The sequence below is a fragment of the Microsporum canis genome, genomic scaffold (assembly GCF_000151145.1).
Source record: "Microsporum canis CBS 113480 supercont1.2 genomic scaffold, whole genome shotgun sequence".
Taxonomy (NCBI): domain Eukaryota; kingdom Fungi; phylum Ascomycota; class Eurotiomycetes; order Onygenales; family Arthrodermataceae; genus Microsporum; species Microsporum canis.
Genome location: NW_003299168.1, coordinates 1,301,931 through 1,324,958, shown reverse-complemented (window position 1 = coordinate 1,324,958; position 23,028 = coordinate 1,301,931). Strand labels below are relative to the sequence as shown.

The window sequence follows — 23,028 nt, the reverse complement described above, 5'->3', positions numbered from 1 at the left end:
ATGAGTAACAGACCAGGTTGGCCCCCACTAGAAGTTAACTAGTTACAAATTAACCCGATCCGAACTCGAAGGGCGTTGATATCATAAGGTAACGGAGAAAGCTGCGAGCGTTCTTGAAGCTGACCAGGAAAATGTCCGATATTGTCATTAGTTTAGAGGCGAGCTTGAATAAAACGCCTCTTCTAAGCCATAACTCTCTTCTCTCTTCTCTCTACAGGTTCCCTCCTACGGGAACATCGAAGCAGTGTCTATTTTACACTTAAAAGCAAGTGACGTGCAAGAAATATAATACAAGAATATAACAACGGGCTCCTGCGAAGGATAAACAGCAGAAGAATCCCAAACAACTTTAAGGCGCATATAAATAAGAGGACCAGGATACGTGAAAAGTAGAGACGAGCATAAAACCGTTAGAAATGAGACCAAAGAACAAAGTAAAACCCCCTGGAACCAAAAGATCTCGGAAAACGGAATAGATGGTTAAACATAATATGGTCTTAACAGGAATCACACAGTCACGACAGTTAGACATTACCATGGCTCAAGCATATGAAAAAACAAAAGAAAAATCAACAAAATAATTAATGCCCTTAACGGGGGTAACAATGCATATCCATTGGACACCTTTTCAAATGGTCTTTTTCTTTGAAAACGAGGAATTGGAAACCAATGGTTTATAGAGTCAAGGGTAGTAGGGTGGATATGGGAAAGGCCAAAGGAGGATTGTTGCTCATTACGATGGGAAATGAAAAAAGGCAGAGGGAATTCAATCCTCTGGTGGTTCTCCCATTTCTAGGCTGTCAAGGCGGTCCTGCTGGGCCATTGCCTGAAGAGAAACAATTTCTGCGAGGCGCTTGAGTCGGGGAGTTTGTAGCCCTAATATTATGTCAGTATGCTAAATTGGGAATGGTTGAACATGTGTATAGAACTTACATGATGGTGTGTATGTCTCAAGTGCAGTAATGGCTCTGGGTTCAGCGATCTCGTAAGGACCACTGTCCTCCATGTCCACCGCAGTTAGAAGCAAGACATCACTCTTCTCGGTGACTCGCGATGCAACGGCTTTCATGATTTCACCGTTGATCGGCTGCTCGTAATCAGCAACAAGGTATTGGTTGAGTAGTTTCTGGATTTGGTTCGGGGAAAGCCTGTTCACATTGCGTAAGTAACCGAGTTCAACATAGGAAATGCTAATCATTGCAATACTTACATCCAGCAGATATCCTGGATTATCTCTATGTCGTTCAGAGTGGCCTTCTTCAGCTGAAGTAGCTTGGTTGCTTGCTGTAATGGCATATATAGTTAGAAGTGAAACTAAGAGAGATTGGGGTGACGGAGACATACCATCAAGTGCTCCAACTGCAGTGTACCCTCTGGCATATCGTGACTCTTGCACCATTCCTCGATACGGGTAATGTTGTAATTAATTTGTAATCCTCGCTTCCATGAGAGGAAATTGCGTCGCATAAGCAAGTCGTTAAAGGCAGTGACACCAACTAGTCGGAGAAGCTCTGTGACAGCCTGAGTCACAATAGAATCTTCAAGGTAGTATGCTTTCATAGCCTTGAATACGTTGTTCAACAAACTGAGAAGGTTGTCCATGCTGTATGCAGGGTTGTTGTTTGAAGGGAGGAGTTTTCCAAGGAATCTGTTCGTCTCGCTCGTGACAAATCCAGGAAGGGACTGAGACTCGATGATAGCAGGGACAATCATCTTGAAGAGCTTCTTCTTTAATCCCTTCATCCAGGTGTGATAGATGTTAAACTCTAAGGATTCTAAATCGTGCTTGACGATCTCCAAGAGGCGGTCATATTCGTAATTGTCCGTCTTTTGGGCTTCGTACCAGTCTTCCGCAAGGAAGACGAAGGACAGCATTTCGTGGACGTTCGAAAGCCAGAATGCGCCAGCGCTGATTGTATCTTCGCTATCGTGCTGCATAACCTCCTGCTGAATGGCCTGCATGACATTGGCAAGGAAGCGTTCAGACTCCTTCACGAAACCATTATTCCACATCTCAGATGTGACCAGGTTGATGAGATAGGAGGGGAACAAGACCTCTTTCTCAGTTGGTGGTGGATCAGAGCTAGGAAGAGGGATCTTAAGATTCTTGATGAGCCCCATAGTGACTTCGTCGTTAAGCTCATCTTCCTCGGAAAGAAGATTCTCAAGCTCGATCTCAACAGAGTCAATTCCAGGGGCGAATGCTGAAGTTCGAAAATCATTACGACCGACTCCGCCGGTGGGTATGGCCATAGAGACAGGTCTTGGGTTATAAGCCCCGCTGAAACGATCGATTTCAACCTTTTCGAGCCCTGCACTGCGTCTCTTTGGTTTAGGTTTCTTCGAGGCAACCAAGTTGATCAAGCCTGACAGACTAGGCTGAGTAGGGCCTCCATTCAAGTCTCCATTAAGGCCGTTGAGAGGAGCCGACCTCTTGGCAAATTCAAGCTCATCTTGTAGTTCAACAACCTGCTGGCGGAGATAGGTCTTCTCCTGTTCGTGCACAGCAATGGCATTTTTGGCATTATCAAGCTCCAGGCTGGTAAGACGAAGGGTTTCTCGGGTCGACCTCTCTTCCTCTTGTAGCTTCTTGACTGTTGCGAGCGACTCATTATGATTGAGCTGAAGTTTCGACATTTCTTCTTCCATAGCTGTCAGACGGGCAGCAGTGATACCAGCCTGGTTAGCCTCGGCTTGCAGCTCACGGGATCGAGCTTCAAGAGCGTTATGCCGACTTCTCCAGGATTTAATTTGTCCATCGTAGTTCTCAAGCTGGGAGGTCAATGACTTGTTCTGCTGTTTAAGGGAGCCGAGAGACTGAGTCAACTCCACGACCTTATTTTCCAATTTGTATGATATCTGCTTGAGATCACGAGCTTCTTCGCGGAGAGTCTTATACTGCCGACGAGCTTTCTTACCACGCCACAAGTTCTGTACAATGACAACCTTGCGGCGATAATCTCTCCACTTGCGAAGCTGTCGCCATGTTCTGAACGACCGTTGAATAACCTTTGCAGCGTTTCCAAGGATACTGTCCATGATGTTTCTGCGGCAGAGGTAACCCCTGGCCAACGACTCGACAAGTATGACATTGTTTCTGATCCTGTGGTAGTATTTCCGGTCCTTCTGGCCTCTCCAAACTCGCTGGATAGTGGTTGCGGCTTTGACCTGGCGAGCGCCTTCAGCGTGCTGTCTCGCCAAGAACCCTCGGATAAGGCCTTGGAAGGCAAGGATAGAGTCACGCATAGCAAGGTACTTTCGTCGGTAGTATTTGCATTTGAGATTTTTCTGGATCATGATTGCGCATTCGTTCAATCGTGAGGTACGAAGGTTCTCCAGGAACGCAAGCATACCAGCTCGGAAGAAGATCTTAGTCAAACCAAGCTGGTACTTGTCCTGCTGTTGCTGCGTAATGTCGCCCAAGGCCTTTGAAAGAATAGCATGGCACATGGCTCGGATTTCGGACGTCCATTGCGAGGAATGGCAGAGCATGTAGTATCTGAGCGCAAACTCTTCATAAGTCCATCTGGTTGGATAACCAGCACAACTTATTCGCACGGTCTCGAGAACACCGCAAGCTCGCAGTTGGCTGAGAACCATAGGGCCTTCAAACTTCCAGGCTTCCTTTGCTTCGTTTGGTTTGATACATCGGATGTAATGGACATCAGTGGAGTTTATCGTGTTCATAAGCTCGATGAGGGAAGATTTGAAGATACCTCCGAGTGTAGGCTTGCGGTTGACAGCAACACCAATTTTCCTTCCAGGAGCCGCAACTGGCCTCGAGGACATTGAGGCAGAATCCTTCTCTCGTATGGCTGATGCGGCTTGGAGGACATCCCTGATAAAGGTGTTGGAAGAGTTACGAAGAACTTCCATGTGTTCATCGGGGACAGTGTCTCTGTTCTTCTCAATGAAGCCGTCCGACTCATAGGTAACATCAATAGCATAATGGCAGACGGTGAAGGAGGACTTGCCAAACCGGGGTTTTTTGTAGAACTTTTGCTTATCAGCTGCAAAGTTGTGGTGTAGCTTGTTGACAAACTGCTCATCGGCACCCATTGGCAGTCTGGACTCCTCATCAAGCAAAGCTAGAATACCAAGTTTGCCTTCGATAAGGTCGATACATGGCTGATTGTCAGAGAAATTGATAAAGGTCCAGTCGATCTGTTCCCGAACGTATTCTTCCTGCTCGAGCTTGAAAACATGTTGGTTGAATTCCTGCTGCAACTTCTCGTTTGCGTAATTGATACAGAACTGTTCAAAGGAATTCTTTGCGAAATGCTCGAATCCATAGATATCAAGGACACCAATGAACGAAGTAGCTCGGCTGAGAACTTCTTCGGTTGCCAAACTGCGGTTGATGGTCTCAACCAACCAGTCAAAGAGACTGGAGTAGATGAATTTGGCGACTGAATCCCTGACAACAAGAGCCTGCGCCTGATTGAGGTTAGAGATAATTTTCTCTCCTCGGGTAACCAGCTGTTTCTTGACGGTCCATTTAGCAAACTCAGTTGCATCAATACCCAGCATTTCACAAGTTCGGACAAGAGATGGCTCAGTTGGCTCGAGGGAAGAGTCATTCCTGGTAGCGACGATCTTGACGTTACCGAGGTGAAGTAAGGCAGCCAGGATCTTAAAAATAGAAGCCTGTATTTCATCATCCAAACCGATTGTGGTGAGAGATTTCCTCGTAGCCTCCAATTCGGCCTTATCGTCCACACCGTCGATTACGGGTGTCCCTCCCTGGTTCAGATAGTCAAACTCTTCGACGGCTAAAAGGCCCAGCTCCTGCCTCTCAGCGTCGGTAGCACCGGCGATAAGTTGATAGAAGATATGATAATTTCGTTCTTTCAAGGGTTGGAAGACCAGCCTCGACCGTTCTAAAAGGTATGTTCTGATTTTTGCACCTATAATATTCGTCCTATTATCGAAAAGGATTTCAATATATTTACCAAATCGTGATGAGTTATCGTTTCGCGTTGTCTTTGCGTTACCAAAGGCTTCCATAACGGGGTTTGTGGCTAGAATTTGCTCTTCGGTTTCACTGATCGAGTCAGCCCGTCCGGTAGAGTATGAGCCGGGGTTATCTGAAGTTTCTCGCGTGGCAAAGTATCTCATTATATACTTTGCGCTGACGGTCTTTCCGGCACCGGATTCTCCAGATACCACGATAGTTTGGTTTTGCGTATCCCTCAACATGTCTCTGGCCGTGGAAAATTAGATATGTCAAACAGTAGATATGGATCGGGGGGTGTATCTCACGCAAAAGCTTCTTCCGCAATAGCAAAAAGATGGGGAGCTTGCGAGGCTCGCTGCTTTCCAGCATAAACTTGAACCATCTGCGGGACATAGAGAGAATCAACGCGTGCGAACGGGTTGGTCGCTATAAGCACGATACCGGAATATGTATAAATTTCTTTCTGGTAGTACCGTAGCTTAATAGCCTGGAGGACTATAGGAGAGTAACTGTAAGCGTAAATCCCGGTATAGCTATGTTATCTATAGGTTTGAGCATACCAGCTGGCTCGTTCAAATGAGACAAATTCGTCAAATCCTCACTCGCTTCTAGCATCGTCGGATTCATCAACGGTGGCAGTTTTTCACCCGTATCCGAGGCCAGCTCCGCCAGCGTTGTCTCGGTGGTTTTCGTCTACCAAAAAAAGATAGTGTTAGTCCAAGCTACACCCAGTAGAAGAAAGCTCGAACAGGGCTCACCTCGCCATTCTCCAAGGTAAACACCAGCTTCACTTTCTCCCCATCCACCACTTTTTCGGTCACCTCGGACGCAATCCATCCCTCAGTAGGGTCTGGTTGCCACGCCCGCGTGCCGACCTCATATGTATGCACCATTGCGCGTATTCTGGTACCGGCAGGATTAGAAAATAGTAAATAACACGAAAAAGACCACGATCACGGTCAACGTCACGGCTATGGTCAACGATATCGATATCAAGAAATCAGGTAAAAACGTTTCACGTAGCCCGCGTGTGGGTCTAGAGCATGGTGTTCAAAGGCGGAAAAAAAAACGTGTGACGAAGGCTCTTTCGAAGGCGCTCTTATGGCTTTCTTTGCTAGTCTTTTGGTTCCAGAATTAGAATAACAATGGGTGTTATAAAAAAAAAGGAGGTATAAAGGAGATCGCTGGCCGCCGGAGTAGAAAAAAAAAGTAGTAGAATGACAAGCGATGACGACAGCTCCGACGGAGGGCCAAACGTCTCTCTCGCACAAGGCCGTTAAGAATAAAGGGACGGAAACGGGACGAAGGAGGCCAGGTTAGCAGGTTCTCAAGTCTGCTTTTGGAGCGTAGAAATAGCGTCTGGTTAGGATGTTCGACTTTCTTCAAGCCCCTTAAAATAAGGAATTATTAGCGCAATCGCGAGGAGGTCGTTGAGTCTGTGTAGAGTCACGTGGAGTGCTTTTATCAAAATGTTTCATCGACCAATCTCGGAGTATTTATTAGGGGTTTTTGTTTCTACAAGAGTCGACGGGTGTACGGAGTTGAATAATATACCTGCTCGCCTCTATTAGTTATGATAAACTATACGTGCTGGGCTCGAGTGGTGCCAAGGGGGCGTTTCACATCGTCATCTGCTGTGCTGTCAAATACGAAGAGCGGTGGAAGAGGAAGTGGACATGAAGGTGGGAAAACTTTTATTGTGCATGGCCAATAGTACAGACCATAAGGCAGGAGATAATAATAAGAAACATAAGCCAAGTTCGTGCAGCCGGCCCTCGTCGAGTTCTCTAGATAAGTTGAGGAAAAGAAAAAAAAGAGGCCTTGAGAAAAGATGAAGAAGATGCACTTTGGTTAGGGGAGTAAAATCTGTTGTTGGGAGAAAATAGATCTTATAGAAGAAGCCCCGACGCCTATTCACTTATCACCGTCATCTAATCCCTACTCAGGCTCGGCTCTTCTATGCCAAAGAGGGAGGTAGGAATCATGTATCATGCAAAGGAAAGAGGAAACATGAGATGAAAGTAAAGCAGGTCAGAGCTAAGAAATAGAAAGGGAGGGGGAAGAAAAGAGAATAAAAAGTCCTGATATTTTGATATTAAAGTTACTATGATTTGGGGAAAAAGGAGTCGTTATTGCACGGAAAAGAAAAAGGAGGTGGAAAAAAATGCACATAGAAACAAGAGGGAGGTCAAATTATGGAAACGGAGAGAAAGGTGTTGGATTAGCGAGGAAGTAAGGTAGACATGCAAAGGTAACAGATGCAACATTTCATCGGATGGGGAAAAGGGAGATGGAGAGGACAGAGAAGGGAAGAAGAGACGTCGGATAGGTAGGATGGGGGAGGGTAATGGAGTATTGTTTGGAGGTAGAGTGATAAGACAGCTTTTTTTTTTGGTTCTTTTTGTTCAGTTCAGATGATATCTTTTTAATCAACATGTTTCTTTCTTTTGGTCACTCTGTTTTCGTCGTCATGTTTATTTTTTTTTTCTTTTTAAATTATTTAGCTTTGTTTGCACTCGGTGGCCTCCTTCTTGGGCTTCGAACCGTCATCCTATCATAGTTGTTAGTAAAGCCTTCGAGGCCTAACTTGGAGAAGGCCACACGTACCTCTTCATCAGAGTCCTCCTCATCGTCACCTCTTTTGTCGTCTTCATCGTCGTCATCGTCATCGTCGTCATCATCTTCATCATCATCCTCATACTCGCCTTCAAAGGTGTCCTCGAGTTCTTCATACTGTAGAGCCTCGCCGGTGAACCAGTCGATGGCTCGGGGGATGAGTTTCTCCTTGATATCTTCACCGAGCTGGTAGTCGAGTTCGAGACGCTCTTCGATATCGGAAGCAACGTCATCGTCGTCTTCTTGTGGGGGTTTTGGTGGAGAGAAGAAGTTGAAGAAGGATTCGGTGGGGACGGTGACCTTGACGACGCGGGTCTGCTTGGTGTCTGCAGGGTGTATGGTCAGCATGGGGAGCTTTGAATGGCTATGGTTTCGAACCGGACTTACTCTTGTTACGTTGTTTCTTGCTCTCTATCCGGACAGTGAGATCTTTGCCCTCCTTCCAGTCGATCTTCTCACCCTCGGCGTGGTCGTAGATAAAGTCTCCGCCATATCCGTTCTCTTCTTGGTAGTAATAGCTCTTGGCAATGGTCTTGTTGGTGAAGAACTCATTCTCGCCGAACTCGAAGATGAGTCTGAAGCCAGGGCGGTCCAGGTACTCCATGCGAATGTCTGTTAGCTCCTTGAGGGCGCCCTCGTCTCTGTCGGTAATCAGCTCAGCAAGAGAGATCTGGTTCTTCATGGCAGACAGCCAGAACTCTGGAATACCGGTGGCAGGCGTCTCCTCGGATTCGACGGGGAGCTGCTTTGCCTCATTCTGCTTCTTCTCGTCCTCCTCCTCGTCCTCATCACGCTTGCCGGCCTCGACTTCTGCATCTGTGGGTTCGGCGCCACCGTTGACGATGGCAGAACGACGCTGGTAGAGAGGAGTGTACTTGGCAAAGTACTTCTTCTCAAGCTGCAGGACTTCTTCCTGGAAAGCGGCTTCGAGCTTGGCGTGCTCAGTCTGGATGCCCTTGAGGCCTGCGACGCGGCGGCGGACGGAAGCTGGAAGGGATTCGATGTAGCCGGATGAGCGGCCGATGATAGATCCTAGTTTTCCCTGGATCATGGAAATGAGCTTAGGGTTCTGCGAGAAGAGGGTGGCAGCGGCCGCTCGGTCGAGATCCTCTACACTGACTGTCAGCGGCTACAAATATATATTGCACAAGAAAAAAGCATAAAACGACATAATTTCCTTTTTTAAAAAACCAGGACAGGGAAAAAAAGAAACTAGAATTGCACAGCGGCACACACCTTCTTTAATGCTGGCGATGCCAGGTTGCTGGGCGTGGGAAGAAATAGGGGCGTTGTTCGCGGGCGTGTTCTGAGGGGTTCTTCAAAGTACGGTCAGCCAGGCCGTTGACGATACAACAACTTTCGGATAACACTTACGGTGCGGTCACCTCAGCCTTCTTGCTTCTGATGGGCTCAGACATCGTGATAAACAGACAGTAGAGAGTGTGTATGAAGTAGACTGGACGAGGTTCGTGGTGGTTGCGGGTGGTGAAAGGGAAGAAGACGAAGGCGGTGGTTTATTTTTTTTTTTTTTCTCAAGCGGTTTTTCAAAGACTTAATCAAGAGCAAACTTTGGTGGGCTACTTTTTTTTGGCGTGGATGCGACTATCACGGATCGGGCAATAAGGCTTGGCGTTTGATACAGAGAGAAAAGGGAGCAGATGCAAGACGATGATGTTGATATAACATATAACGGTAGAAGATGAGTCGAACGGAGAGAGGAGACGGTTGGTTGCTATGGTTGGGCTGTGCTAGGCTATCCGTTAGACGCCCTGGGCCCGGTCGACAGGCATATAGTTATGTACAGGCTCTTGTTATAGCGTGGCTCTACAGGGCAAGCTTGCTTCCGTCTTCCGTCTGTCATCTGTATTCGAGACATGGATGGGCTGGGAGAGGCAAGCCCTGGTTATATGACAGTTAACTACTGATAGGTTACCATCCTACTGCAGACGGCCTCTCATATCTACCCCATAGTAGGGTTTGGCACGGCTTGGTCGGTTCTCTGTATATATATACTATACTCTCTAGCCATCCCACTCTTCTCCTCATCCTATTCTCTCTCCTCCTGCGTTCCTCTTCATCGTCCTCATCTTATCCTCCTTGTCTTCTCCATGTTTTTTTGTCCCGCAAGCTCCAAAGGCTTATCGCATCACGTGGAGATAAGATCCTTGACCCCGTGACTTGGTCGTTCTCCAGTCATTTTCGATGGTTTATCAAAAGCTGAAGCTTCGAGAGCTTGAAGAGAAGTTGTTTACTACCTCTCGAGCTCGGCCTATAGCAGCTGGAGACGTCTTATTTGGGGCCAGCTAGGATGCATTGTAACCCCCTGATCCGCCCCAGATGGATGACGAACACATCAGCCGCGAGGACCGTCACGATGGACCTCGATCGCAGAGCATCTACCGCGGCAGCTTCATGCGGAGCAGGTACCCATCATCACTATTCCTCCAGCTGGAGACGGTAGTATAGGCTAATTATTTATAGAACCAGTCTCTTGTCCGATGTAGAGATGGCACAGGATGAAGTGAGCGTTACTATTTCACATGGTAGAAGAAAGAGGATAGCTAATTAACCCCGGCGCGAAGGTCTATGCCGGCCCGATATCAGAAAGCATTCCCTCGAGCGTTGCTTCGTTCGTCCGCCGTCGTTCTCGTCGTGAGTCGAATGTCAGCTTCACGTACTTCCAGGAGAATAATGGCTCGTTTGTCTGGCCGGATGACCGTGACGAAGAGGTGGTCGTCGAACCGGAGCTTGAAAACGGCGACTTGCACGTACACCGCATCCCGTCAGACGAGCACGAAGACCACGACCATGAACGAGACGATGATGGTGTTCAGGAATCCGATGTAGAAACTCCCTTTCGCCCGTCTAGCTACTTCGGCCCCACTCCCTCGCATGACTCGGCGGAAGACCCTCTGCTCTGGCGTCGTGCGTCATCCACGGACCATCCCGGCGGAAAGGCAGCAGATGGCATAGTTAGCCAGAAGATATACATTGCCTCCGAGGACCTGACGGCTGCCATCGCCGGGTTCTCAACCAGCATGGCTGGCTTGGCCACCTACCTTGCCATCTGTATCTTCTCCTGTGGCCTGGGCTACCTTGTCTTTCGATGGGTGCCGAGATGGCGAGTATCGCTGGTAGGTACGCCCACGCCACTGTATAAGTGTCAGTGGGTAGCTATAGAAAACCAATGGGGTCAATTCACCATACAGGATGTTCAGAACCAGCCCTATGGGCGCCAGCTCTCTACCGTCTTCGGGCGAGTAAGCAAAGAAGGTACGGCTGCTAACTACGAGTATGATGACGATCCTATGATGCCAAACTTGCGCTACCTGGATTACCATTATGTCCGGTTTTTCTATCAGCCCGTACAAGACAGGTTCAGTATCAGCGGAACCTGGGCGGACCCTGCGTGGGCGGATGTGAAGCTGTTACGGCGTGGGTTGGATGCAGATGAAAGAGAGAGCCGTGAGCAAGTCTTTGGCGCAAATATTATTGATATCCAGGCCAAGACGATTCCGCAGATATTGGTTGATGAAGTGAGCTTCTTCTCTTTTGACTTTGATCATATGCAAGTTCCCAAGTACTGACTGCTCTGTAGGCGTTTCATCCATTCTACATCTTCCAAATTGCTAGCTTGACCCTTTGGTCAATGGATGAGTACTATTACTACGCTACCTGTATCTTCTTTATTTCTGTTTTCAGCATCACGGCAACCGCTATTGAAACCAGATCGGTAGGTGGCCTCACCTTTATCCACTGATATCCACTTTGCTGACTGTTTAGACTATGCGGCGTTTACGTGAGATTGCACATTTTGAGTGCGAGATAAGAGTTCTAAGGAGTGGATTCTGTAGGTTTGCTCTTTGGAACATCCTATATCTAGTTCTAATATTTATGGCTGTATTCAGGGACCACCGTACCCTCAACTGAGCTCATACCGGGCGACGTTTTCGAGATTTCCGACCCCTCGCTATCTCAGATCCCGTGTGACTGTCTTCTTCTCTCCGGAGATTGTATTGTTAACGAGAGCATGCTCACAGGTTGGCAAATATCGCCTCTCCTTTCCCCTATAATAAGTCTCTCTAATGCTCTAATAGGTGAATCCGTTCCAGTCTCGAAATTCCCCGTAACTGATCACTCTCTGGCCCAGCTTAACCTAGCTGCAACATCTGTCGATCCAGGGGTCGCCAGGCATTTTCTGTTCTGCGGCACAAAACTCATTCGTGCTCGCCGACCGCAGGATCCCGCAGACGATGAAGCCGCTGCTCTCGCCATGGTTGTGCGGACAGGCTTCAACACTACTAAAGGTGCACTTGTTCGGTCAATGCTGTTCCCTAAACCATCAGGGTTTAAATTCTACCAAGACTCTTTCCGCTATATTTCCGTGATGGCTGCTATTGCGGCTATCGGATTTATCGTCTCTTTTGTGAATTTCATTCGTCTAGAGGTAAGATTTCCATCATCACTATTTATAATAGTATTTAATGTATTCTCCAGATTGTCTGGCACACCATCATTGTCCGGGCACTTGATCTTATTACCATTGTCGTGCCACCCGCTTTACCTGCGACACTTACTATTGGCATCAACTTTGCAATATCCAGGCTCAAGGCACAGCAGATATTCTGTATAAGTCCGCAAAGGTATTATTAAACTACAATTAGACTAAAACGGTCTTACATGTCAAAGGCTAAACTTTATAGGGTCAATGTTGCTGGAAAGCTTGACGTTGTCTGCTTTGACAAGACTGGAACCTTAACCGAAGATGGCCTCGATGTGCTTGGAGTTAGACTCAGCCATCAACGAGAACAAAGGCAAGAAGCCTGTTCATACTATACACCCTTGGCAGATAATTAACTTCCCCTTTGGATATAGGTTCAGCGAGCTTCTAACGGAAGCGCCTCTCATTCTCCCCCAGTTACGATCTGATCGTGATCCTACTCAGGACTATGGCCCTAATACAGCAATTCTTTACACCATGGCGACCTGCCATTCACTGAGGATGATAGATGGAGAACTAATAGGCGACCCCCTCGACGTTAAAATGTTTGAATTCACAAACTGGTCATACGAAGAAGGTAGTCACAATACTGCTGAAGTCTACGAGGATTACGAAAATATATCTCCGTCTGTTGCGAGATCTCCACTAAATTTTGTCCCCTGGGGTGACGCTGGGGCGGCGAATGTGAGCTTGATATACTTTAAAACCGTTTATCTCCCGTTCTAACTCCATGATATCTAGCAGTCGAACGACACAACTGAGCTGTCAATCCTTCGTATCTTTGAATTCGTTTCTCAACTCCGCCGATCCAGTGTTGTAGTCCGACAGCCGGGCAGTGACGGTGTCGACATCTTTGTCAAGGGCGCCCCAGAGTGCATGAAAGACATCTGTAATTCTAAAAGCTGTCAGTATCCAAACGCTCAATATCTAGTTCCTCAGTGTACTAACCTCTGTTAAAGTACCGCCCGACTTCTCGGAGTTACTCAACTACTATACCCACCGTGGATTCCGAGTCATCGCCTGTGCAACAAAACACATTCCACAATTTTCCCTCAGGGATATCTTTTCCATGAGCAGAGCAGATGCCGAAACAGGCCTGGAGTTCATTGGATTCATTATTTTCGAGAACAAGCTTAAACCCACTTCAAAAGGGGTCATTACCGAGCTACATGACGCCGGTATTCGTAGTGTGATGTGTACAGGCGATAATATTTTGACCGCAGTCAGTGTTGCCAGGGAATGCGGCTTTGTTGAAGGGTCAGCTCCATGTTTTATTCCATACTTTGTTGAAGGTAAGTGTCAACTATGGATAGCTTGAGAAGATTCATTCCATATTCTAACATGTAGCTAGGATGTTCTTCGGATCCAAACTCTCGCCTCTGCTGGCAGAGCATTGATAATCCGGACCATCAACTTGACGAAAACACATTAACGGTAATTATGTCAGATGAATTTTTTTTGGATTCGAGCGCTAATTTTCATAGCCTCTTCCCCATAGTACTGGAGCAGATGTTTCTGTCCCATACCATCATTTCAATAAACCCAATTACGCCATCGCAGTATCTGGGGATGTGTTCCGTTGGGTAGTCGACTATGGTTCCGAAGAGGTGCTGAATAAGGTATGAACCGCATCACTAAACGCCTTTGATAGCAATGTCTAATCTAAAAACAGATGCTCGTCCGAGGCCAGGTTTTTGCTCGAATGTCTCCCGATGAGAAACACGAGCTCGTCGAGAAGCTTCAATCACTCGACTACGACTGTGGATTCTGCGGTGATGGTGCAAATGATTGTGGTGCCCTAAAAGCTGCAGACGTAGGCATCTCTCTTTCTGAGGCAGAAGCTTCAGTAGCCGCACCATTTACTAGCAGAGTATTTGACATCTCCTGTGTACCAAAACTCATCAGGTATGTGATTGCACTTGTATTGAAACCAATCTGCTCTTCTTCTCTAATAGGAATATAGGGAAGGAAGAGCGGCACTAGTTACGAGCTTTTGCTGCTTCAAGTATATGAGTCTTTACTCTGCGATCCAGTTTACTTCCGTCAGCTTCCTTTACGCAACTGCCTCGAATCTAGGTGATTTCCAGGTAAGCTTTCCAAATCACTTTTGCTGAGGCCAGCCTATTCTAACTATACGGTATAGTTCCTATACATTGATCTTGTGATTATATTGCCCGTTGCTATCTTCAGTAAGTACCTATTCACCCACACGCAGATGGGCTGTAGTTAACCCTTATTAGTGGGATGGATTGGTCCGAGTCCGGTGCTCTGTCGCAAGAGACCAACTGCAAATCTTGTATCGCGGAAGGTCTTGACTCCTCTATTAGGGCAAATCCTTATATGCATACTTATTCAAGCCACTGCATACGAGACTGTTAAAATCCCCAAATGGTAAGATCGTACTCTTCCCACACTATTGTCCGTTTTCCTGTTTCGAGTATTAATCGTTTCTAGGTACATTCCACCAAAAATAAGCCACGAGGAGACCAACATAAAAAACTCTCAAAACACTGCACTCTTCCTTGTCTCTTGCTATCAGTACGTGTTGTCTGGTGTAGTGCTGAGTGCCGGTAAACCATTCCGGAAACCAGCAACTTCGAATGGTACGTTTTTTCTTCATTTATGCCGAGTCCCAACATCAAGCTGTAACTAATGGGATTATTTTAGTTCCGTTCGTTACCACAATTATTACCATTCTTCTTTTCTCCTCGTATATGCTCTTTCAGCCCGCAGATTGGCTGTATAAGCTGATGGAGTTGACATACATGTCTCCTGAGTTCAAGATCTGGATTCTAGTTCTTGCATTGGGTGGTTTCACGGCTGCCTGGGTTTGTGAGAATCACGTATTCCCTAAACTCGCTCGCGGCATCGGCCGCTTAAGTCGTTGGTTACGCCCGCATACCAAAAAGCAACGCCGCCGATATAAGGTGCTGCTTGAAGGCGGGCCGTAATAAGTTTCTGGAGCTTTTATATATAGATGTTTTGGCCTTTTTTTTTTGCACATATATGGAAGTACCAGTTGGCCAAGCTTGTTGTATTGGGAGTTAGGCATTTTTCGATACCTTTATGTTTTAATAGAGATCAAGACATTGCGAGTATGTATAATTATATTTACCTAGCAGAGAAGGGGTGCTTACTTCTACGAGTTTTATTCAGCAGACGCGTGGTAAAAAAAGATTGTTGAACAATGCTTTCTATGAAATATATACATCATGCGGGGGCGCAGAAAGTGTGGTTCCTGGTGATACAAGGAATTTATCGCAGATAATTGCAGAAATTTTTCTGAGCATACGAGGCATCATTATGGAGAGAAGCCTCATCCTTGCTTCATGCTGCCGTTTTGGGATTCGATATTATGCCCGCGTGATAGCCGGAGTGATACTACCCTGTATTCCTTGCGATAAACGAATAACCGGCGAAAAACGAAGAAACGCAAGCGAGTTGTTTAATGATCCCATGGGTGTTTCCAGCCGAGGAGCACAGGGCCGTCTTTCTTTGCGCGGTACATCAACTACATTGAATATGTCTGATTAGTTGACCGAAGTGAACCATTGACAGGCTTGTCGTAACATATTCAGAAGCGTATCATTCAAAAACATACCCAGAACCACATACTGGCACCGAGAGCAGTTGCAGCGAATCTGTATAGCGGTGGGCCTGGAGGCACCTTGATAGGGTGATTGTTGGTAGAAGGCATGGTCGAGGGACTGCGGTCGATCGTCTGCAGCGGAAGAATAGGTTAGAAATGGTCCAGATAGCACAATTAACCGAATTCAACTTACCTGAATAATCCTACCAGGTTTCCAAGCTATGATTATACAACGAGACTCTGGTTGTCGGTGATTGTGCCGGTTGTTTGAGCATCTCCAGGCGCTGACCTCACGCTCGACATTTTCGGTAACTGGAAAAACAGAAAGGCCGGCCTGATGCTTATATAATCACACCGATCACATGATCGAGGTACCCGCACTGATGACGTCATGCGCCAACCAATAAAACCGACAACTTCTTTTTTCATCCTCAACTCTCTGTATGCTATCTCTATCCTACCCCTGAATATGACCAAAAGATCACCATAATAGCAGAAAATCGGCCCTTCCAGATCATGACTGAATACCCCACAAGGGCCTGTAATCTACAAACTGATACCCAACTTTTAGCCGTGCAATAACAATCATGGACTCTCTCAAGAAGATCGCTAGCACAAGGCATCTACTTCTCCTGAACATTCCCCCAGCTCATCCAGCTCTTATACCCCAAGTATCCACGCTGATAGTCAGCCGTTGTCACCTTCTTCCTCTAGTCCAATTTCATTGTTGAACGAACCGCGACGTTATACTATGCATACCCCAGGCGCATCTGACATCAACCGTCAGTTAACATCCACAGCTAACTATCGTGGAAGGTCTAATTTCACCAACATATAGGCTAGTTTGATGCCTAATCAACCTTTCCAATTCCGCCGCGGTCCAGGCCTTACCTATGACATCGATACCTTGCTGTGGGTAAGATTCATTATCTAGTTTCATCAGCGGTTTTAGAAAGACGGGCACTCATCGGGCGCTCTCGCAATACCGCTGAGATGTGATTGGGATACATAATTTACTACCCACCCATCCTGTCCCCAACAGCCGACCTGGCCGATCCGATTTCGCTGGCAATACAGATATGTTGGAGTTAAATAGGCTCGGGCAATTAACCGCGATGCAAGCTAGGAATCTTCCGGCAAAAGACGAAGAGGGGTGAAGAAAAGCAACACCAGGAAGAAGTGAGCCTAACTCTAATGGCTTCACTCTTATTGCAGCTATAGCTCTACTAATTACCCATGTTGACTGACCAGCATAACCACGGACAAGGCGGCCGAGGCACTAGCTTACTTACACGCCAGCGAAATAGCGACAGTGCCATGGTTGGGTAGGGCATTCAAAGCTTAACACCGTTGCCCTTAGCAAATGTGCCTCAAATGTGCCTAAGAGGCTTCTGATATATAAAACTAACTGGCACTGGCTGGAGTACCTAATATAGGGCCATACGTATCGCAATTACTGACTACTATCGATGACGCAGTGCAACATCAGTACTTATGTCCCGGATTAACAGCAGCAGTGTAAGACTGACTATTTCAAGCCGTAAGTATGACCTTTTGGATGCCTAATTAGGTATGAATACCTGTACCCACGCTAATAGGCTACCACTTCTCATCGACAAGAGTCCTGCTTGTGTGATCGGTAAGAGTCAAGCTTGCTCATCCCTCTTCCCCTCAATAATATTAGCCCACAACAGTGGCTGAACACCCCGGGGGTACATTGAACGTCTTTACACCATCCCTATGCAGAACATGCGCCGATTCGGCCATCAGCGAATTTAATCCCATTTCACTAACCCGATAGGCGAACCAGCTAGTGATCAGCTTAGATCATCTAGCGGGTGTAGATGTAGAGCGCCAACTATTACCATCACTCCGCTCGGCGAGCAAGAACAGCCCTCTAGTGACGAAAAATGCCACCTACCAATCCGCGAGGCTAGCAAGAGTATACCCATATAGCCAAACTTGCCGTGGCCGGCTTTAATGCTACAGCTATGGACTTGCCTGATGCTATATCTATGGAGAGTGGCTCTGTTGTAGATGTGCCGTTTGGTGAAACATTTGACAACGTTGCATATAGCCTCAATGCTACATAAAATGCCGCTAGCGCACTCAGTGAGGATGTGATAAGACGGACGCCTTTGCGATCTCCAACCTTGAAGCAAACAAAACTAGATTATTCTGAAACTATCCCTAGGGTTTAATATCCGAAAACTCACCTCAACCTGTGTTGGCACATGTTATAAGGATGAGAGCCCTCCCAAGGTCATTTTAAGCGGATTTATTCTGGTTTCTATGAATTAATGGGTCTAGAAATAGAGTAGGTATACGTAGAAAGGATCGCGTATGGGCAGCTAGCTGGAAACCTAAGCAAGACATAAGTGGACAAGGGTTCATATGGTGGAATTGGCCAGCTATGCATGGGCAGTCCCTAAATTAGAGGTTGATGGCCACATATTGAGGAACACTTCCAGGAATATCTAATATCGTACGGAGAAGTTGAATGTTTACTTCGAATGTGAGTTAACTGTGGCATCCAACCAAACCTTAGCCTGTTTTCAACTAACCAGTTGATACTTAAACGGCGACTCAATTACCAGAGCTGACTGGCCGTTTGGTATATTTTATTGGTGCAGATTTTTCAGGCTGTTCTGAGCTTTTTTAACAACTACGCCTTGAACACCCTTTGCCAGGCTCTGTCAGTCGGCGATCTGTTGATCTTGATAAGTGCAAACTACTCACGCCTGGGCTGGCTGAATTCTCTAGCATCATGCAGATTCTGGGCCTGAAGAAACCCGGCATCAGCATGCCGCAGAGCGCCATCTTCCCGCTCTGTACACTCTGTACGCCCTCAAGCAGCTGGTCAGGATCAAGACCCCTCTTCGATCTGCGACTCGGAATGCACCCAAAAGAGATAACAGAGAGACAATCGTGGGCCGACACATGAGCTATAATTTGCATCTTTACACAGTGAGGCTTCTGTCTGCTGGGTATGACAGCAGATTTTCATTACAGCTACCTACGGTCACACAAGGGAGGTGACAGCCCAGAGAGAATGGAAATACCAATATTGGGCCATCTCAAGAACCATGGAATAGTTATTATTATATATATACTATATGTATATATATTTACGATTCTACCCCGACGGAGGTAGTCTCAGCTTCTTTCACACCCCAGCATTGCAGCGCTATTGTAAAGAATGCTTTTTCCAACTATTTTCTCAGCGCTTCTCCAGTCAACCGTGCTGGTTGCTGCATCGGCAATACCCCCTGTACCTAATGCAGGGGGCAATGGCGGTGATACTACCAGTCAACAGACCCGTGGGATTACGATTGCTAGTGAAAGCCAGTATTGCAATGACAAGGCAACTGAGCTATTCAGGGAGAATCCAGAAGCTACCGCAGCTGATGCGGTAAGTTAAGCCCACAACAAAACGATATATCCAGATTGATACCCATTCCTGTGATGTCCGGTCGTGGGGCTAACTGATGATGTTCCTATGATATAGCTCATAAATACGGTTCTTTGCATTGGACCGTCGGTATGTACCAGATCCCGGAAATTTTCATAAATCCCACGAACTAAAACATTTATAGCGATGTACCACAGTGGAATTGGAGGAGGAGGCTTCGCGCTTGTGAAAAGCGGAGATAAATTCGAAGCTATTGATTTCCGCCCAACTGCTCCAAGCAGCGCGACTGATGAGTACTACGATACCCATGGTGTTCACACTGGAGGTGCATCAAGGTAAAAATCCTTGTGATACAAATATGTTGTATCAGCCGGAGCTAACTGAAATGACCCAGTGGAGTGCCTGCTGAGCTCAAAGGGCTTCGGGAAATCTACAAATACGGAAAACTTCCCTGGAAGTCTCTTTTCCAGCCTGCGATCAAAGCAGCCAAAGGCGATTTCAAAGCGAACGACGATATGATCTACTTTATTCAACACGTCCTGGATGACTCGCCACTTGACTTCACGGCGCTTGCAAATCCTCACTGTGGCTGGCTAGGGCAATACCCTTGGAATGAAACCTTTTGCCCTCATGGTGAACTTATGCGGAAAGGCACCCCATTAAATCGAGCCAAGTATGCTACAACGCTAGATGCCATTGCAAACAGTGGAAGCGAGGATATCTTTTACAATGGTTATATTGCGGATCATACCTATAATACTCTACACGGTGAGTCAAGCTTAATATCGAAGGATGACCTGAAGAACTACAAGGCCATAATCCGGAATCCGATTAGCATTCAATACCGTGATTATACAGTCACGACGACTCCGGTACCTACGAGTGGGACAGTTGTTCTTAGCATACTGAAAGTTTTGGAAAAGTTTATGGGCATGTTCAACCCCGGGGCCGATAAGCTAAGTACCCATTGGCTTATTGAAGCATTGCGATTTGGATACGCACAGGTATGCTTTCTTTGTTGCCTACCTTATCACTGAGATGTTTCCTCTAATTTTTATTGTTACAGAGGTCTAGATTGGGCGACCCTGACCCTAAGTTTGACCCAAATATCAATATAGATGCATACCAAAAGTGGTTGATAGATGAGAAAAATGGGTTCCCGCACAATGTCAAAATCCAGGATAAAGCTCAATCAAATCCTCAAAGCTATATTCTACCATACCCTGGAAGTTCTCAAGAGCCTTCATCCAGCCCGTCAGATGATGCTGTCAAATATACTGGAGGAACTTCACATGTCGTGGCTTTGGATAACAATGGATTAGCTATAGCCCTTACCACCAGTGTTGGCGAATTTTTCGGCAGCAGAATCATGGATCCCACCACCGGAGTCATCTTTGATGATGTAATGGCTGATTTTCAGCGTATAAACCACACTGACCCCCTGGAGTTTGCTAATAACCACATCGCAAAAGGGGGTAAAAGGCCCCTTTCCGGAATGTCACCTACCATCATTACAGACAAGGCAGGGCATGTGTATTTCATCACAGGATCAGCTGGTGGGATGCGAATCCCTTCCGCCACCCTCCAAACCATTGTCAATGCGCTCGATAGAGGCATGTCTGTGGGGGATGCTCTTAGCGCACCGCGTTTGCACGATCAGCTTTCCCCTAATATCACGGAGTTTGACCTATCGCTGACAAGTGACACGAGAATGTACAACAAACATATTGTAAAAGATATGCGGGACAGGAACCATCGTTTTACGTGGGTTGAACCCGGCTTCTCTTCGGCACAGGCAATCAAGTGGGTACCAGGTCATGCGCCAGAGGCCTCCGGAGAAGAATGGCAGAGTGACTCGGGAGGATGTGTATGGTGGGATGGAATAAAGAACTGCCCCTTCAAACGGAACACTGATTAGTATTGGGGTTGTACATTTGGCTTGTTTTGCAAGGCTAATAACTATCTTCATTCCGATTGTCAAAGACCTACTTATAAACGTCGTATAGAAACTACAGATACTCCGAATAGGCGGACTTTTGCCACCCATTCACCGTCGCCGTAAATTTGAGCTTTATTCACCTTCATGTCTAATTAATATACATCCCAACCGGATTAGTTATCCAGGGGATCTATCTTGAACCGTGTTTCGCTACAGGGCACAGGCATATAAATAACTTAATTTCTTAAAGACGAGGTATACCGTACTACGCTGCTGAAAATTAAGAACTAACTAGGATAGAAGGAAGGGCTTTTAATGAGGCAGGATATGAGGTAGAATCATAAGGCTTTAGCCAAATCATTGCAAAGCCACTACTAGCTAATACAGGGCTGCCAAAGCATCATTCACTATCAAAACGAGGCTTCTTAAGCCTGGGGACGCGCCAATACCCTAGGATATATGTCTTATACTTATCTATTCAATCTTCTCTAAAAAAACCACCAGGCCATTGCCTGTTGTTCGAGCATCTCCTCCTCACTCGGAGCATTATACTCTGCCCCCGTCTTTACCTTGATGTAATGATAGGCATCAACAGTTAAAAACAACCCCAACTCCTGGGGGATTGGGACCCTCGCCTCAAGTGATAACAATAGAAAGATGAGTATATATCTGCTGTATCTATAATATGCAGTAGCCTAGGGGGAAAGGGAGGAAGTAGACGCTCAGCAGCTTTTATACCAACTGACGAGATAAGTCATGTCAGGTAGCAGCGGATGGTAAGCGCGCATTCAACGGAGATGCAACAACGATGGAAAAAGAGGTGCATAAACCAACACCATCTCCCAAATCTGTGGCAATTTCTAGATAGCTTTGTCGATAAACCTTGCTCCCGTAATAAACTTGTCTAAGGAGATTTTGAGCTTGTTCAGGATAAATTCCAACATTAGAAAGGAAGTATAACATGACTTTTCCCATTGGTATATGCGACGCACCAACACACTGGAAGCAAGTGACGCACTCAATGATGAAGTTATCGCCTTCGAGTATGTTCCAACCGTAACTACGACCGCTCAGATATTGTTGCAGTCATTAATTCTCCACCAGATGCTTCCCCGGCGATGCTCAGGGATAATTGGTTTAATATACGACTCAAAATAGAGAATCGAGCAAAAGTTACGCTTAAGATCTTGCAAGTTCCATAAGGCGCCCTGCCGGCTGATATTGGCATGGAAACCCCATACATGTTTAACTGGAGGGTATATAATCCAAATTAACTCGACGAAGGTTCTCCATGTGATTGGTACATAACATGTGTAATCTCTTGTGACTACTTCGTTGTTAGAAGATAGAAAATCCACTATCATAAGATATATTAGAGACATACACTGCTGTGAGTAGTCGTACCAAGGAAACAACCTTCAAGTATCGTCCATTCTAGAAGTCTATTGGCTTCAGATACGGATGTCCGCCAACACAGCAGTAGATGGAATGAATTCATCCGGAAAGGCATGGTAGCTGAAACAAGCGTCTTAACAAAATCTACTATCGAAGATGGTACAAGTATTTCGATTTCGATGCCGATTTTATAATCGACATCCATCCTATCGAGGAATAGAAACGGGAAAGAAGAATTTCAAGTAGATGGAGAAAGTTAAAAAGAATAACCAGCCAAGCGAATCTAAAATGCTCGAGAAGTAGAGAAGTAGAAGGTCAATAGCAAGACCCAAAAACACCAAAGAATATACATATATATAAGTTGGTGTCGGTATCCCATTGCTAGAGAGAAAAAGACATGGAGAGAAGAAGAGAAAAAGGAGAACGACGGATGGGTACGGGCTTAGATATGACCTCTTGTAAAACAATTCACTTGATTTTATCAACATAACTCTCCCCTTCACTATTCTACGGTGAGAATAGATCCTCACTTCTCTTATGTTACCTCTTCGGAGTCTTTATTCCATAAGAAACTTCCACCAATCACTTTCTGTTTCTCTCCGCCCCCGACATCAAGAAA

At 46.2% G+C, this 23,028-nt stretch overlaps 6 protein-coding genes across 6 annotated transcripts; 3 read left to right on the top strand and 3 right to left on the bottom strand.

The window, feature by feature from the left end:
• Positions 1-388: 388 nt before the first annotated feature.
• On the bottom strand, positions 389-5,850 carry MCYG_01939 (myosin-2; the record flags this gene model as incomplete). Its single annotated transcript, XM_002848959.1, has 7 exons — positions 389-876; positions 934-1,148; positions 1,211-1,284; positions 1,345-5,203; positions 5,263-5,452; positions 5,518-5,650; positions 5,716-5,850. 7 exons carry the CDS (start codon positions 5,848-5,850, stop codon positions 767-769), a joined length of 4,716 nt encoding a protein of 1,571 aa, XP_002849005.1.
• Positions 5,851-7,457: 1,607 nt separating this feature from the next.
• Positions 7,458-8,991, bottom strand: MCYG_01938 (nucleosome assembly protein; the record flags this gene model as incomplete). Its single annotated transcript, XM_002848958.1, has 5 exons — positions 7,458-7,508; positions 7,565-7,899; positions 7,961-8,692; positions 8,810-8,889; positions 8,948-8,991. 5 exons carry the CDS (start codon positions 8,989-8,991, stop codon positions 7,458-7,460), a joined length of 1,242 nt encoding a protein of 413 aa, XP_002849004.1.
• Positions 8,992-9,910: 919 nt separating this feature from the next.
• On the top strand, positions 9,911-15,025 carry MCYG_01937 (ATPase type 13A2; the record flags this gene model as incomplete). Its single annotated transcript, XM_002848957.1, has 21 exons — positions 9,911-9,996; positions 10,055-10,094; positions 10,156-10,707; positions 10,783-11,109; positions 11,172-11,306; positions 11,357-11,423; positions 11,482-11,613; positions 11,671-12,020; positions 12,071-12,216; positions 12,238-12,358; positions 12,423-12,758; positions 12,816-12,978; positions 13,034-13,366; positions 13,426-13,508; positions 13,559-13,693; positions 13,747-13,979; positions 14,038-14,161; positions 14,218-14,263; positions 14,315-14,465; positions 14,529-14,677; positions 14,742-15,025. 21 exons carry the CDS (start codon positions 9,911-9,913, stop codon positions 15,023-15,025), a joined length of 3,993 nt encoding a protein of 1,330 aa, XP_002849003.1.
• Positions 15,026-15,519: 494 nt separating this feature from the next.
• On the bottom strand, positions 15,520-15,771 carry MCYG_01936 (conserved hypothetical protein; the record flags this gene model as incomplete). Its single annotated transcript, XM_002848956.1, has 2 exons — positions 15,520-15,585; positions 15,676-15,771. 2 exons carry the CDS (start codon positions 15,769-15,771, stop codon positions 15,520-15,522), a joined length of 162 nt encoding a protein of 53 aa, XP_002849002.1.
• A 1,128-nt stretch (positions 15,772-16,899) lies between these two features.
• Positions 16,900-17,756, top strand: MCYG_01935 (uncharacterized protein; the record flags this gene model as incomplete). The annotated part of the gene is made up of 7 exons (XM_002848955.1): positions 16,900-16,957; positions 16,993-17,086; positions 17,142-17,203; positions 17,234-17,313; positions 17,348-17,432; positions 17,465-17,590; positions 17,620-17,756. 7 exons carry the CDS (start codon positions 16,900-16,902, stop codon positions 17,754-17,756), a joined length of 642 nt encoding a protein of 213 aa, XP_002849001.1.
• A 1,106-nt stretch (positions 17,757-18,862) lies between these two features.
• MCYG_01934 (gamma-glutamyltranspeptidase) lies at positions 18,863-20,993 on the top strand (the record flags this gene model as incomplete). The annotated part of the gene is made up of 6 exons (XM_002848954.1): positions 18,863-19,075; positions 19,172-19,200; positions 19,273-19,410; positions 19,470-19,843; positions 19,967-20,079; positions 20,142-20,993. The coding sequence occupies 6 exons, from the start codon at positions 18,863-18,865 to the stop codon at positions 20,991-20,993; spliced, it is 1,719 nt and encodes a 572-aa protein (XP_002849000.1).
• Between the last annotated feature and the right edge of the window lie 2,035 nt (positions 20,994-23,028).